The 14,287-nt window shown below is 41.5% G+C and overlaps 1 protein-coding gene across 2 annotated transcripts in view; it reads right to left on the reverse strand.

Moving 5' to 3' along the window:
* The window catches only part of DLC1 (DLC1 Rho GTPase activating protein), a 338,602-nt gene that overhangs the window by 172,673 nt on the left and 151,642 nt on the right, over positions 1 to 14,287 (reverse strand). For both annotated transcript variants that reach the window (XM_036011671.1, XM_028526373.2), the window contains one exon: positions 9,579 to 9,612. In XM_036011671.1, coding sequence (XP_035867564.1) covers positions 9,579 to 9,612 — 34 coding nt within the window. The remainder of the gene's footprint in view (positions 1 to 9,578; positions 9,613 to 14,287) is intronic.

Consider the following 14,287-nt stretch of genomic DNA (forward strand, 5'->3'; position numbering starts at 1 on the left):
ACAACTGAATATTATTCATTGCTGAAAAGAAAGGAACCATCAAGTCATAAAAAGACATGGAGGAACTTTAAATACACATATTGCTAACTGAAAAAACAAACAAACAAACCCCAACCTGAAAAGGCTACATGCTGCACTACCACAGTACCACAGAGAAGAGCTTCCCTGCCCTAAAAGCCCTCTGTGCCCCATCAATTCGAGACTCCCTTCCCCCAACCCTTGGCAACCCCTGATCTTTCTACTAGGCCCGTCATTTTGCTTATAAACAAATGTCATATAGTTTGAAATGTACTTCCTACTCAGTTTTTCTGGAAATATAAAACTTCTCTAGAAATAAAGTATTAATTAAATAAACCTTTCCAGGTGCACAGCGCTGTGCCAAGTGACTTTTAAAAAGATGCTTGGAAGACCAGTGGGAGTCAAGGCTGGGACAGATGAAACCCTCAAGGGACAATGACAACCCGCATACAATCAAGTTGAAAATGACCGGTACACGCTGTATATGCTGTGGATGTATCATTCCAGAAAGGGTAAAGTTCACACGAGCAGGAGATCATAGAAGGCTTCACAGTGAAGCGGGGACCCAAATGAGACTTTGGGGGATGAGGGAGTCAGTTTCTGGAAGGGAAAAATGGAGGAACAAAGGTCAAGTCATACAGAAGCAAACTCAGGAGAAAAGTGAGGCTGCCCCCATGCCTTCTGAGGAAAGTACATGTTAGAAGAAGATGGGAGATAAGGTTGAAAGGGAAGGGTGAGGTCAGTTATGGAAAAATGTATTCGTCAGCCTGTGGAGTCTTGGCGTTTAACCACTGCACACCGCATCGTTGGTTAAAAGCATGCTAGACTGCGTTGCTTGTGTTGACCCCTGCCTTGGCCACAGGGTGACTCTGGGTATTTGAGGAAACCCCCCTCTCTCGGGTTCCTCATCTCTGTCATGTGGAAAACAGTAACACCTACCTTATGGGGCTGCTAGAGGATCAAAAGGGTTCATACCTATCGAGCACTTAGAAAAGTGCAGGCACAGAATAAATGCTTGCTGTGATACATTCAAACATTCATTCGACAAACATTAAGTCAAAAACACTCCAGGACACTGGTGTTACACGGGTGCAAAAAGAATACCTGCCTCCCAGGAAGTCACAGCACTTTAGGCAGGAAAACATTTGCCTAAACACATCCCAGAAGACCACAGACTTAAAAACGTAGGTAAATTCAAGAAGTGATAAACTGTAGTGTTATCCCTATTTATTTATTCCCTTAAATCCAGAGGAAAGAGTTGATTTAACATTTATATTAACAAGAAGTTTATAATATTAGCAGTTCAGAAAAATCCCATTATGGTCAACGAGGGAGGGCTTTTTGAGTTTGCTTAAACTTGTGAAATTCCGTGAGATCTTTCCTGATTATAGTGGTCAGGACAAGAGGGCCTCTTAAACCCATGCTGCGCTCTTCTGCAACAGCCACAGGAGTTTGCCAATGGGGTGGGCACCAGTCTCTTCCTGAGCAGGGGTTCATTTCTCATGACTGTTAATCATTGTTTTGGGTTTTCCATTTTGATAGACTGTATCTCAAAATCACACCTTAATTCTTCAATAAAAATGTTTATGGATCAATGTGGAAGAGATATGGATCTAAAACTCTTGCCTATAGGGAAACAAATGAAAATCCTTCAAACCCATGGAGGGTCTGATGAGGTCATCTCATAGTGAGACAGGTCAAAGTAATATCTTGTTATAGGTACCTGCCCGAAATAAATGTACCTCTCTTAAGAATTTAAAATCAATGTACTAGGATCTTCAGGTACATATATGTCTTTATGTTCACATTATTAATAGCAGTAACTGAATTGCAGATTGCACTGAGAACCCTATAAAGGCAAATATTTGAAGGCATCTAAAAATGATCAGATATGATTTTCAAACTCAATGTAAGTTCTTCTATTGCTTTGTAAATACAATTGACAGAGAGGGCCTTTTCACAAATTCTCTTTCTTCAGGGAGAATTGAAAATGACAAATTATTTTTTCTACTAATAAAAGGTCAATGTCAATAAAGTACTGAAATGCAAACCCGCCTCACTGGCCTGTACTGGGATTTCATAGTCACCTCTTCATACCTCTGATGGAGATTCTTTCAAAAGATAAGGCAGGGGAACCAAATGTGCATGTGACTTTCTGGAGGAAGAAATGTGTAGTTTGTCAAATCTTGTGAAAAGTTATGGTTGCTGTAAGACTGGAGATTAACCAAGAGCCCGCATGAGCTGTTTGGTATGTCAGATGAAGAGGTTAATTCAAAACTATTTCTTTAGCATCTGCTCTGGGCAAGATGCTACATTGGGCGTGAGTGATAAAGATGACGTGAGAACTTCATGCCTTTAAGGAACTCACAGCCTGATGTGGATGATAATTCACGAACAGAGATGTATCATAAGAATCGTTCTTCGGGCTGTGAACCAAAGTGTCACAGGTTCGATTCCCAGTCAGGGTACATGCTTGGGTTGCTGGCCATGACCCCCAGAAACCACACATTGATATTTCTCTCTCTCTCTCTCTCTTTCTCCCTCCCTTCCCTCTCTAAAAATAAATAAATAAAATCTTTAAAAATATATATAAAAAGAACCATTCAATGCCACGGAACAATACATCCACCACCAGCCATAGAGACCTGGGCAGATCACTCCTAGTGTAGGAGTTAACATTCAAATAGGAACTTGTTAAAAGCGAAATTATCGTGTATCCATGTTTCTTCAAATATAAGTGAGAAGGGAAGGAAGTATGTTTGATTGGTTCTGGTGGCATAGGAGACTCACTTTACATAGTTGGCAATAAACAAAATACCAAAGAGAACAGTAAGAAAGGTATTTAGAAAGTTATCCATATTGAAAAATACCCTACGAATTCAAGATCTTTGCCATTTAAGAATAGCTTGCTTATATTTTTCATGAATTCCTTGATACCTGAAAGCTAATAGGTTTCCTCTCAACAGCCCGCTCAACCACAGCCAACTTTTCATGGATTAGTTTACATTAGGCTTCAGAAGAAATGAGAGGTTGTGTGCGGGCATACCCTGAATTCCTTCCTCATAAAAAAGCAGGCGAGCGGAGACCATATACTAAGAAAAGTGAAGCAAGTGGGTCTTTATAAGCCATTAGTATAAAAAGAATGAAATCCATTTTCCGAGAGTGGAAGGGAATAAAGAATTTGGAATGTTGGCCAAGGCCCAGCCCCGCCAGATAAAGACAGTTTTCAGGTCCCGCTGAACGCTGCAAAACGGCCGGGGGTCTTTGCAGTACAGAAAGTGCTGTACTTAGAAGAGAATGATAAAACTCTACACGGGCTTTGGGGGTGTCCTGTGTATGGAGCAAGGCATTTTCGGATTTTTAAAAGACCGCACTTATTCATTTATTTACCAACCATAGAGCAACTACAGCAATGCCAGGCATGGGGGGTCCAGGGCTGAATGAAACAAAATTCTGTCTTTCGGGTGCTTACAGCCTCGTGGCTGAGGTGGCACCAAAACTGATCTAATTTGTACTGAAATGGAGGCATAAAGAAAGAACACAGTCTTTTAAAGGACACCTCGGAAACAGAGCAGTCCTATTTTTGTGTTTTCGTCAAATCCTTTTGGATCTACAGACACTGGCACATGGGTTAGAGAGCAATAGGTTGCAGGTACAATCCTCTGTGTCAAAGCAATGATCATCAGACTGGAGAAAGGGGAATACCTTTGCATTTTAGGTTTTCTTTTTGTCTTCTTCATTTCCCTTCTCAGTGATCAAAGGCAGCCCCAAAAATTAATAACAAAAGGTGCCACATCCAGGCTCTGTTATTTGGTATGTTTACAAGGCGTTTGGAGTGGAATTATGAAAACTTTGGCTTTCCCCCTTACACGTTTGTCACGGAGAGAAGCATTGGCTTTTTATGTCCTGCCTTACGAAGCCACAACACAAAGTTCAGAGAGACTGTGGATGCGTTATACACTTCTGAAAGCTATCTTTCACGAGTGTTTCAGGCTACAAACATTCAGTATCTGGATTTTTAACATTTCTTGGCCAAGCAAAGAACCTTGAGGCAGGACAGCAAACATTCCAAAAAAAAATTACCAAGCAATGCAGCCAAAGTCAGATTCAAAAGTCATCTTTCTCAGTAGTACCATTTGCATATTTGTGTGGGATAGAACGCCAAAGAACACCATTAATTAGTTATCTGGTGGAGACAGTTGGCAGCTGTGGAAGTAGCAGGAATAATGGAGGAAGCGAGGGGGGGTGTTCAAGTTTTAGAATCCTATTAGCTTTAAATCACTAAGATCGATGCCAAAGCATCTTTGCAATTACAATGTATTCATTAATGTGGATTTACAGAATACCTACTATGAGCTAATAGCTGTTTTAATTACAGGGCACACAAAGGCAATAATCCTGATCTAGAAAAGCTCGTGGCCCAGAGAAGAGGGCACACAGTGAGGCAAGATAATAGGACTGAAATAGAAAACACGAAATTTTCTAGGAACACAGAAGAATCAGTGACTAAACTGTCTGGAAACGAATTCATTATGGAGGAGGTACAGTTGGATCTAATAAAACAAGTGAAACATTCAAGATGAAAAGAAATATCAGGTGGAGGGCAAAAATATTGTCCATTTTGGGCCAACAATAATGATCTATTTTCCATGTGATTTAATTTTAGAATGAGAGATTTCCTATATCTCCATATTCTTACTTTCCAACTATGCTGAGAGTCCCATTTTAGTGACTAAAATGCAGTGCTAATTTTCTAAGTTATATACTTTCGTGCAGTAAAGGACACATCTAAATCATAAGGATGGTTTTCTCCCCCATGTGACTGAATGACATGAAGCTAAATTCACTTAGGATGAAGAGAAACAAGGTCCATATCTTTTTTCCTGAATAAGCTGTCTTTCCCTCCCCTTCTCCCTCTAAATCTACTTGTCTTTATTTTTAAAAAGGCAATTGCATGAGCTTGGCAGAAGTAGAAAAATATAGAGTTAGGAGGGGTTCTGTGGCTGGAGGTGGTAGCTGAGGCATAACACAGAAACTAATAAACATACACAAAGAAGTAGAAAGAAGAGAAAGTATCGGTAAGTATGCCAGTGAGACTTCTCACAGGAAGCAGATGCCACACTGGACACGTCGAAGGAAGTTAAGTCACAGAACTGTTTACAAAGGTGTAGGGAAGCCACAAAGGCGAGAAGAGAGAATGGTTGTCAGACCCTGGAAACTTGGGTGGAAAGGGCCACCTAAGAGAAGCCCCCACTGACTCCGCAGGAGGTCACAGTCTCCTGCCGGGGCTCCTCGTTGGTGGAATGGGGAAGACAGAAAGGAAGGCGGTCCCTTGATTTTGCCGCCATCAGCCTCCAGGGCACAGAGCTAGGAGACACAGGGCGTGGGACAGGGTGGATCGGAGCGGCGAAGTGGACATGCCCAGTACAATTAATGATACTGCACCCAGATGACAAATGTCGAGCGGGAAAGTTTGACCTTACCCTGTAGGAAGGCAGAGAACTCAATGAAGCAGGAATTTACGTCATCAGGTCATGATTTCAAAGGTAAGTCTGGTGACAGTGTGGAGAGTGGACCGAGGTGATGACAGGTTAAGGCAGGGGAACCTGTCTGGGCACTGTTGGGACAGCCCGGGGGAAGGCGGGGGCTGCATTCGAGCAGTGGCAGGGAGGATGGACAAGGAGGAGGAGCTGGTGTGGACAGGACCATGTGCAGGGGCTGAGGGGTTCCTTAAACCTTAAGGACTTGGGGTACAGGGAGTCCCAGGAAAACAGGACACAGGATATTTATTTCTCAGGGACTAATCTTGGTGAAAACCAAAGATTATCTGTTCACAAGAGAGACTTCTAGTCTAACAGAGACAGGAGCCTCTAATGAGAGTGTAAATATGACCAGTCCTGCCTAGCCTGTGACAGCCTCCATCTGGACTGATGAATGCCCTCGGAAGCTTGTGGAGAAAGGGATCTCTTTCTTTCACGTGGACAGCTGCTCAGCTGTTAATTGTGCCCTGAGGATGCATTTAAGGGTTCTGGGAGCATCCCAGGCGGCACTGACACAGCGAGCTTCTCTTTGGCTCGAACACATGATGGTTATAAGCACAACTGATTCCCATAAAACACAGCTACCATTTCGCAGGACCTACTTTGTGCCAAGCATTGTTGCTTTACAACAACAGCCTGACAGCTTCTTTATTTATACTCAAGAAATGAGAAAGCGAAGAGGTTGAGTAACTTGCCCAAGGCCACACGGATAAACAGCAGATGTGCTGGAGAACGTCCCAGTGACAGGGGCCCATCTTCAGGCGCACAGTGACTCCAGTGGCGTAACAGAAGTCGTCTGAAAACTTACGTGTTGCATATGTTGATACTTGTGTGATTAATTCTTGATCTTTAAAGAACAAATTAATCGTGTTCTATTTCAGATCCTGAGAATGCACATTCTGATAGAGTTTCCTGAAAACGATCATTTTTAAATCTGATTCTTGTCCTAGGGAGCTTTCTGAATGAGCTGGGCGAAGGAATTCTTGAGAAGAAGAAAAGGAAGATACTGGCCTAGCAGACATTCTCAATTAGAGCTGGAGTTCCTTCAGGGCAAGCACAAAGCCTTATTCATAACTGCTTCCTCGATGGAACCTGACATGGTGCCTGGTACGTGTTTCTGTTCAGTAAGTCTTCGTGCAATGAGTGAACCCATGTGAGGCTGCTTCAAAACTGTTTCCCCTGGGAGTTTTTTTTGTTTTTTGTTTTTGCCATCACAAAGTGGGAGACGGGCGGCAAAACGGATTCCACTGGGCTTCCTTTACAGAGCAACATGGATCGGAATAGATGTCCACTTAGAGGACACACGGGGACAATTGTGCAACTGCAGCTCAAGAATTATTAATGGAATGCAACCAAAATGATTGCGTTTGGAGCTTCACAAAGCCTGGTGGAGTTGGTTCCAGTTGGCTTGGATGAGAGGTCACACAGATTAAAAATAGGCTGTTTTAATAAGGAACAATAGGCTACATTCATTTAGCAAGGCAGGAAAAAAATGGCAGGCCTTAGGGGTGGGTATGAAGCTTAATCCTATTTAAGAGCTCAATTAACCTCCAGGAGACTGAGCGGGTCCTCTGCCTTCCCCCACTGTGGTTCCCCCATCCAGCAGAGCCTAAAAATAGAGATGCTTAAAGACAGGAATAGAGAGATTCGCATTTGTATGTAAAACACTCAAATGCTGTTAATATTCTAAATAGGGTATAACAAAGTTTAGGAACACAAGGATTAGACCGCTCAGATGGCCATGGTCCCTTGAAACTTTTTGGAATAAATCATATTCTCTCTTGAATTGTCAAATCTGTTACCATTATTAATTAAATAATAAAAAAATAAGCCTTTATTTTGACGCAAATTCACTGATACTTTTTAAAAACTAATTTCTGCCTTGGCTGGTGTGGCTCAGTGGATTGAGCGCCAGCCTGCAAACCAAGGGGTCACTGGTTCGATTCCCAGTCAGGGAACATGCCTGATTGTGGGCCAGGTCCCCAGGTGGGGATGCTCAAGAAGCAACCACACACTGATATTTCTTTCCTTCTCTTTCTCCCTCCCTTCCCCTCTCTAAAAAATAAACAAAATCTTTAAAAATGTAATTTCTTTCTTGTGTTTATATTACCAAACAAAATTATATTTCTTTCTAAACAAATCAGCATATTCTTAAGAAATCTAAATAAAAATCCATTTTGGAGTAAATTCCAATCATTGTAATGTTCTAAGATACAGAAGCCAGGTTGAGTTCCAATCATTTCATCTGGGCCTAAACTGCTGAGGTCAAAGTGCCCGGGACCTGGGTAGGCCATACAATATATATCGATTGGTGGCTCTCAGTTTCAGAAAGCATCTTGGGGAGCCTCTGTGAATGACTTTTATTAACACTGCATTCGTGCCCCGTGGTATAGAAATGACCCAAAGGGATCTTAAATAAAGAATGACAATCTTTTTGTTGTTGCTCTTGAGGAGGAAAACTTCCAGGATTATGATAAAAAGTGGTAGTTGCATTATATTTATACCCTTTGTTTAATCAGTTCCCTGTTGTAATAAATACATATTTAAAATACTCGAGAAACGTGGTAAAATGAAGTGCTTCTCCTAACCATTCCGAAGGTAACTCTTTGGCTCTCCATCTCCTCGAGCCATGGCATTTCCACCCCCTTTCCCCACTTCTCCACCAGCCAAGAATTGACATCCTAATTTCCTTTTTGGGGTATGAGGGAGGTTGCTGATATTCCGGAACAAGATGACAACTTTGCCTTGTTACATACTTGGTTTAAATGGTAGCTAATCTTGGGGATCACTCAGGATGTCACAACCAAAGATGGAGCAGGACTTTGGCTAAGTTCCTTTTCCTTTGTGATGCAAATGATCACTTAGCCATTTATTTCATGCCCTAACTAGACAGCAAACACAATCTATGTGAGATATATGTTAGAGCCCTGGAACTGTAATTTTAGTTTGTTTAATATTTGTGACTATTCCGTGTAGTGCCACTGCATTGTTAAATTGAACAGTTTTCCTCTGGAACTGACTGGGATGCCAGTTCAATATCTTCCTCCTATTCTGAAGGGTTACCTTTCAACCTACGAGAGTGAAGAAATCAGGAACAGCCTGACACAAGAGAAAACTTCAGCCAAGGGAGGAGACAAACCATAAAAACTTCTGTGTGAAAACTATCTGGCAGCAAAAATAAAGATCACTGAACTAGAAAGAAAAAATCCTCTGTATAAACATCATATCAGGCAAGCTTCAATGCTTCACTATAAACTCAATTAAAGTCATAACACCTTCTTTTAGATGATACTGTACACTTTTAATATGGCTCTTAAAAATCACAAATGTCTAAGAACTAAGTATGTGCTTCAAGATTGGAAGCATACCTTTAACCTGTGTTCTTACAAACTATTGTTATTACACAGGAAACATAAGACATGTGGAGGAAGATCAACAGGACTTTTGAAAAGCATAATCCCACCAAATCAACTCCAATTATTCATAGTCTATGTTTCTCATCAGTCCTTATCCATCTTTCCATACCACTAAATAGTTATAATAATCACACAGACCATAGAAAAATAGTATAATCTTTTCTATATAATTATTCATATTGCTTTACAATGATATTTTTGATGGTATGGCATCAGCTTTAAATAAGTACATTTTTTCTATGACCCTTAAATAAGCTACTAAAGATTAAAAAATCAATTTTGGTAGCCATTAACAACTGATTTCCAAGGCCATTCTCAGGATACGGAGCAACACCTTATTCTTTCTTTCAAGGAAAACGCTGTGGTTGTCGTTACAACTTGCAGTAAGACCACGAGAAGCACACATCTTATTCTAACGGGATGAAATGCTGTATTAGAAAGCCCATTTTTTCTTACATTTTTGAGCAACACAATGCATTTTTCAGTAACTCAGCAATATTTGTCCGAAGATTGGTGAGATTTACACATTTTAGATATTTAATACGAGGCCAACATAAAGGTGAAAGTTTAGATAGGTAGGAAAGCACAACCATTATCCACTTACCAGCCTTTTCTTTCTCTGGGATACCCGGAACAGCCTGAAAAAGAAAACAAAAGGCATACAATTGTTGTATTATCAGAAAGAAATATCAAATAACAGCATTAGGAATAAAATGAAGCAAAATTAAATAGAACTTGGGAATACGAAAACGAGAAGGCAGAGGATCTGAATAGACTTTTTTTCCCCCCAAAGAAGACACTGAAGTGGGAATGTGAAAAGGCACTCAACATCATTACCTACCAGGGCAACGCCAATCAAAACTACAGTGATGAGATGCCACCTTGCACCTGTTGGAAAGCCTGGGCAGTGGCTCTCACCCAGAACACAGGAAATAATACACGTCGGTGAGGGTGTGGAGAAAAGGGAACCCTTGTGCTCTGCTGGTGCGAATGTAAATTGGTGGGTGCTGCCACCACGGAAAACAGTATGGAGGGTGGGGGCTGGGTGGGGGTGGGTAAAGGGGGGTAGAAAACAGGATATCTGTAATAGTGTCAACAACCAAAATGCTTTAAAAATTGAAAAAATTAGGAAACTACTATATGATCCAGCAATTCTACTTGACTCTATTCTGGGTATAGAGTCAAATGAAATAAAAGGAGGATGGAGGTAAATATATCTCACATCCATATGTGGGCTGTTGTGATTAATGTTGCAGAGAATGCCAGAGTGCAGATACGGCTGTGACGTATATAATCAAATAGTATTTAGGCAGGGGGAAGCAGGAAATTCTGCCACTTGCAGGAACTCGGACCTTGAGGGCGTTATGCTGAGTGAACCAGAGAGGACAGAAGTGGTTCCCAGGGCCCGGGTGGGGGAGGGGCAGTGAGTGAGAGGAGTAGGGAGAGGTTGGTAAAAGGGCACAGCCTTCCAGCTGCACGATGAATAAGGTCTGAGGATGTAAAGTAAAACAAGGTGAGAGTAGTTCATAACATTGTAATATGCCATTGGTGTTTGCTAAGAGAGTGAAACCTAAACATCTTCACCCAGAAAACGGTAAATATCTGAGGTAATGGATGTGTTAATTAATCAGATGTGAAGGATTCTTTCACAGTGTATACATATATACACATATCAAATCACCACAAAGGACACTTTAAATATCTTACAATTTTACCTGTCAGTCATACCTTAATAAAGCTGAAAAGAAAAATTCAATTAGTGGAACTATCAGTAAATTATCCAGCTATGATCATCATGTAATAATCATATGATCACATAAATCATCATATGATTATCTCCTTCTCTGAAGACATACTGATATCACCCTTAAAAGATATCGGCAATAAATGAGACTGAAACACTCTTTAAATTTGGGTAGAATTTTTGGAGTTCTTTTGTTTTGTCCTATTTTGGGCAGCAGAAAATGTAAATTATTCGATCTCTGACATTTCAAATTTCTGCCCTGTCTCTTACAGCTCAGAATCTTCCTTTATAAAGAGGGAAATCACTCCTACTTCGCAAGGCTGTTGAGAGGACAAACTGTGGTAGCTTCTAGAAAGCATACAAGGCCCTCAGGAAAAGGTAGCTGTTCTTCCTGTTTGTTACCATGGGCTTTGGGCCAATGGTTCTAAACCTCTCCGACATGAGAAGTTCGGAAGTTCAATTCCCAGCAACTATTATCTATCAAGATCATTACTTAAAAAAATAGAGTTTAGAATGAGATGCATACAAAAGATTTTAAAGTATAAATGTGTAGTTCTACTCTTTGTGGAGACTCTAAAAAATGTTAGGAAGTTGAACTTCCATTTCCTGTTCACGTCAGTTGTTGGAGTATCAAATGCCATTAGCATGAGGACAGCAGCTCGTCCTGGAACCCTTTTACAACCCTGTCGGAGCCACTGGGATGGGAGGCTGTCTGCAGCACAGCCACGTGGATTGCATAAGACATCCCCGAGGGGAGTTTCTCCCCTTTCTCAAGGGACAAAGTCCTTACAGTTAGGGTAAGAAAAGTAGACTCAGATAGGTAACTAATGTTATTGAGAGAGAGAGAGAGAGAGGGAGAGGGAGAGGGAGAGGGAGAGGGAGAGGGAGAGGGAGAAGGAGAGGGAAGGAGGGAGAAAGAGAGGCTCAGGGCACTTCTGTTGTAGCTCAGCCTCAGTACAAAGCATCAGCCTTGATTTCCAGAAATATCAAACATGAAGACACCTGTAACTTTGTGAGATAGGTATTACTGTGGAGATCCTCACCTTTGGAATTTATGGGATTTGGAGATTGATGTAATTTTTCATATAACAGAAAAAGTCTTTCTATGGATAAGAAAATTGAGGGGGTTTTTGATTGGCAAGGTTGACCTACAGTGAAGGTACATTTTGACTTGACCTCAGTCTACGTTTAGTTGTTCATGTCTTGTTCTCCAGATGTTTCCATCAACTCTGCATCCCGACAGAGACACGGCCCTGAAGAGACCGTCAGGTGCTGCAGTGGCGGCTCGGAGCATCACACCCAGAGGCAGGGCATCGGCGGGTGGTTGGGGGGCGGGCGCCTGAGGCTTTAGGTATTCTCTCATTTCTAGCTGGGTCATCTGATTTTTTCCTTTCCTCCTAGGAGAACTCTGATTCTGTACTCCAGGAAAGCTATTTTTTCCTTTTACAGGAAAGTTACCCTCCAGTTTTTGGTGATATTTGTTTAGTTTTTACATGTCTTTTAGGAAAGGATGTAACAATGGAATTAAATGCATACTATGCTATATATGAAGCCTAACTCCTAGATTTCTCCCCTAACTGGAGATCACAGCTTTTAAATTATCTTTCCCCATTTGTGAAAAGCAAATAAACACAAAACGAAACAGAAACCTTGTCTTTGACAAGATTGTAAAGGTTGGTGATGGGTAATTAAAGGATGCTTAGTAAGAAAATTCCTCTGTCTATGAGTAGCTGACACTTCGTACCAGGTTCTTAGTGTGGACAAGGTAGAGTTTTAATCTTCCACCTGAATAGTCTCACTCAATCCTTAGAACAACCCCCCAGGGAGTCCTGGAAATTCGGGCAACTTCTGTGAGGTCACAATCAATCGGGAAAGATAGGGTGCTGCCAGTGACACGCTGGGCTCTGAGGTCACCAACACTCATTCCCAAAGACCACAGAGAGGGAGGTTTGAAGAGGTCCCTCGCTCACATGCTGACTTCAGTCACAGAGTGTCTGCGCGGGCATAACTGTGCTGGACACTTAGAAAGTCCGAGGAAGCCCTCTCTTCTTACAGCGAAGGCACTTCAGGCAGATTGACTGTCTGGCTCCAAAGCACAAGTAGGCCAGTGACAGGCCTTCCATATTTCATTCTGTTTGACTACTAAGTATGTGACTGAGCATGTGTGAGTAAATATTTAATAGAAATGATAATGAGTTGCGCTATGAAGCAAAGATATTTTAGCCTCCCCACAGCCAGCGCCAATCCTCCACGGAGCCAATGCCAGTTGCTTTAAATCTTACCACGCTCCGCATGATCCTTTAAGCTGCCAAAGCTCCCTTGCGTTAAATAACTGCAGTGGCCATATTTACGACATGGAGCAAGGCAAGCCAGAGTCCGATGTAACCAGAACCTGATAACTTCTCTTTTGAAGTAAAACCACACAGTAATAAGAGCTGGATGCCCCTCAGCTGATTTATCTCTGCATTTGCGGGAGAACTGTCTCTTTAAAATATGGCTTAGAAATAATTGATTAAGTTTGTGAAATTTTCCAGGGGGTGAAAGGCATTAAAATAAAAAAAATAGTGACGGTAGGTTTTCAATTAATTAAAGCTATTTGTTGATTCTTGTTGCATGCCTCACATTGTTCTACATAAAATAAACTTCAGTAAAGTTTTCTTCTTTGTGGAATGGATACCGGATTGAAGAAGCTACAGGAAAAGATAAAGCGTTCTATGCGGTGGAGGCTAAATGACAGGGATTAATATCATCACTGGTGTGACATTGAAGGAGTAGAAATGTAGTGGGTAATTAGGACTACCCAGGTGCAAATGAAGTGGTTTTCTTGGCCTTGAACCTTCAGGAAGGAGGTGTTGTTCACGAGCTTTGTTGCCTTTGACTTCTGAGAAGAGGCACGGCTGGGCTTGGGGTCCCTGTGCTGAGGGTCCATTCGTGGCATGTCTGTTGCTTTGAAAGAAACACTTCGTGCAAGCCGGCTGCGTAGTCTGGCACAGAGTAAGTGTTCATCAAACGTTTGTGGAATTAAAATACCGCGTGCATACTGGTATGTACGTGGATGGCTGCTGCTTATGAGAAAGCTCCCATAAAAAGCATATTTTTGAATTCATTAGGGGCTTTTGTTAATAGCTGCCATATGTTTCATTTGAACTGTATCCTCAGGAAGTGATTTAACATTTCTGGCAATAAAGCAATTAAATAGGATTTTCCTGCTGGCCATATGGGTTCGCTGTAACTTCATATTTTCTTCTCTCATTTCTCAATGGAACAAAGGGAAGCCTGCTAATAACTTCCAAATGAGAGAAAAAAATAATTCATAGTCTTTCGCTGTTCTTCTTCATGATAGTCCAGTGACAGAAGAACCAGCCTGCGTGTGGCTGCGCTGGCCCGCCAACCATCCTCCTCACGAAAAGATTTTCATCGAAGTTAATCTGTTAAGGTGTTTTATTACTGAATTTTGAAAAAGCCTTTCAAGAGAAAGCTTTTTAGTAAGAGGGGAGGAAGCAATTTGCCTTCTCTTAATGAGGTCTTTAAAAGCTGTGTGTGGGAGCCTAGCCTGTGTGTGAGTCTGT

Source organism: Phyllostomus discolor, chromosome 11 (assembly GCF_004126475.2).
Source record: "Phyllostomus discolor isolate MPI-MPIP mPhyDis1 chromosome 11, mPhyDis1.pri.v3, whole genome shotgun sequence".
Classification (NCBI taxonomy): Eukaryota; Metazoa; Chordata; class Mammalia; order Chiroptera; family Phyllostomidae; genus Phyllostomus; species Phyllostomus discolor.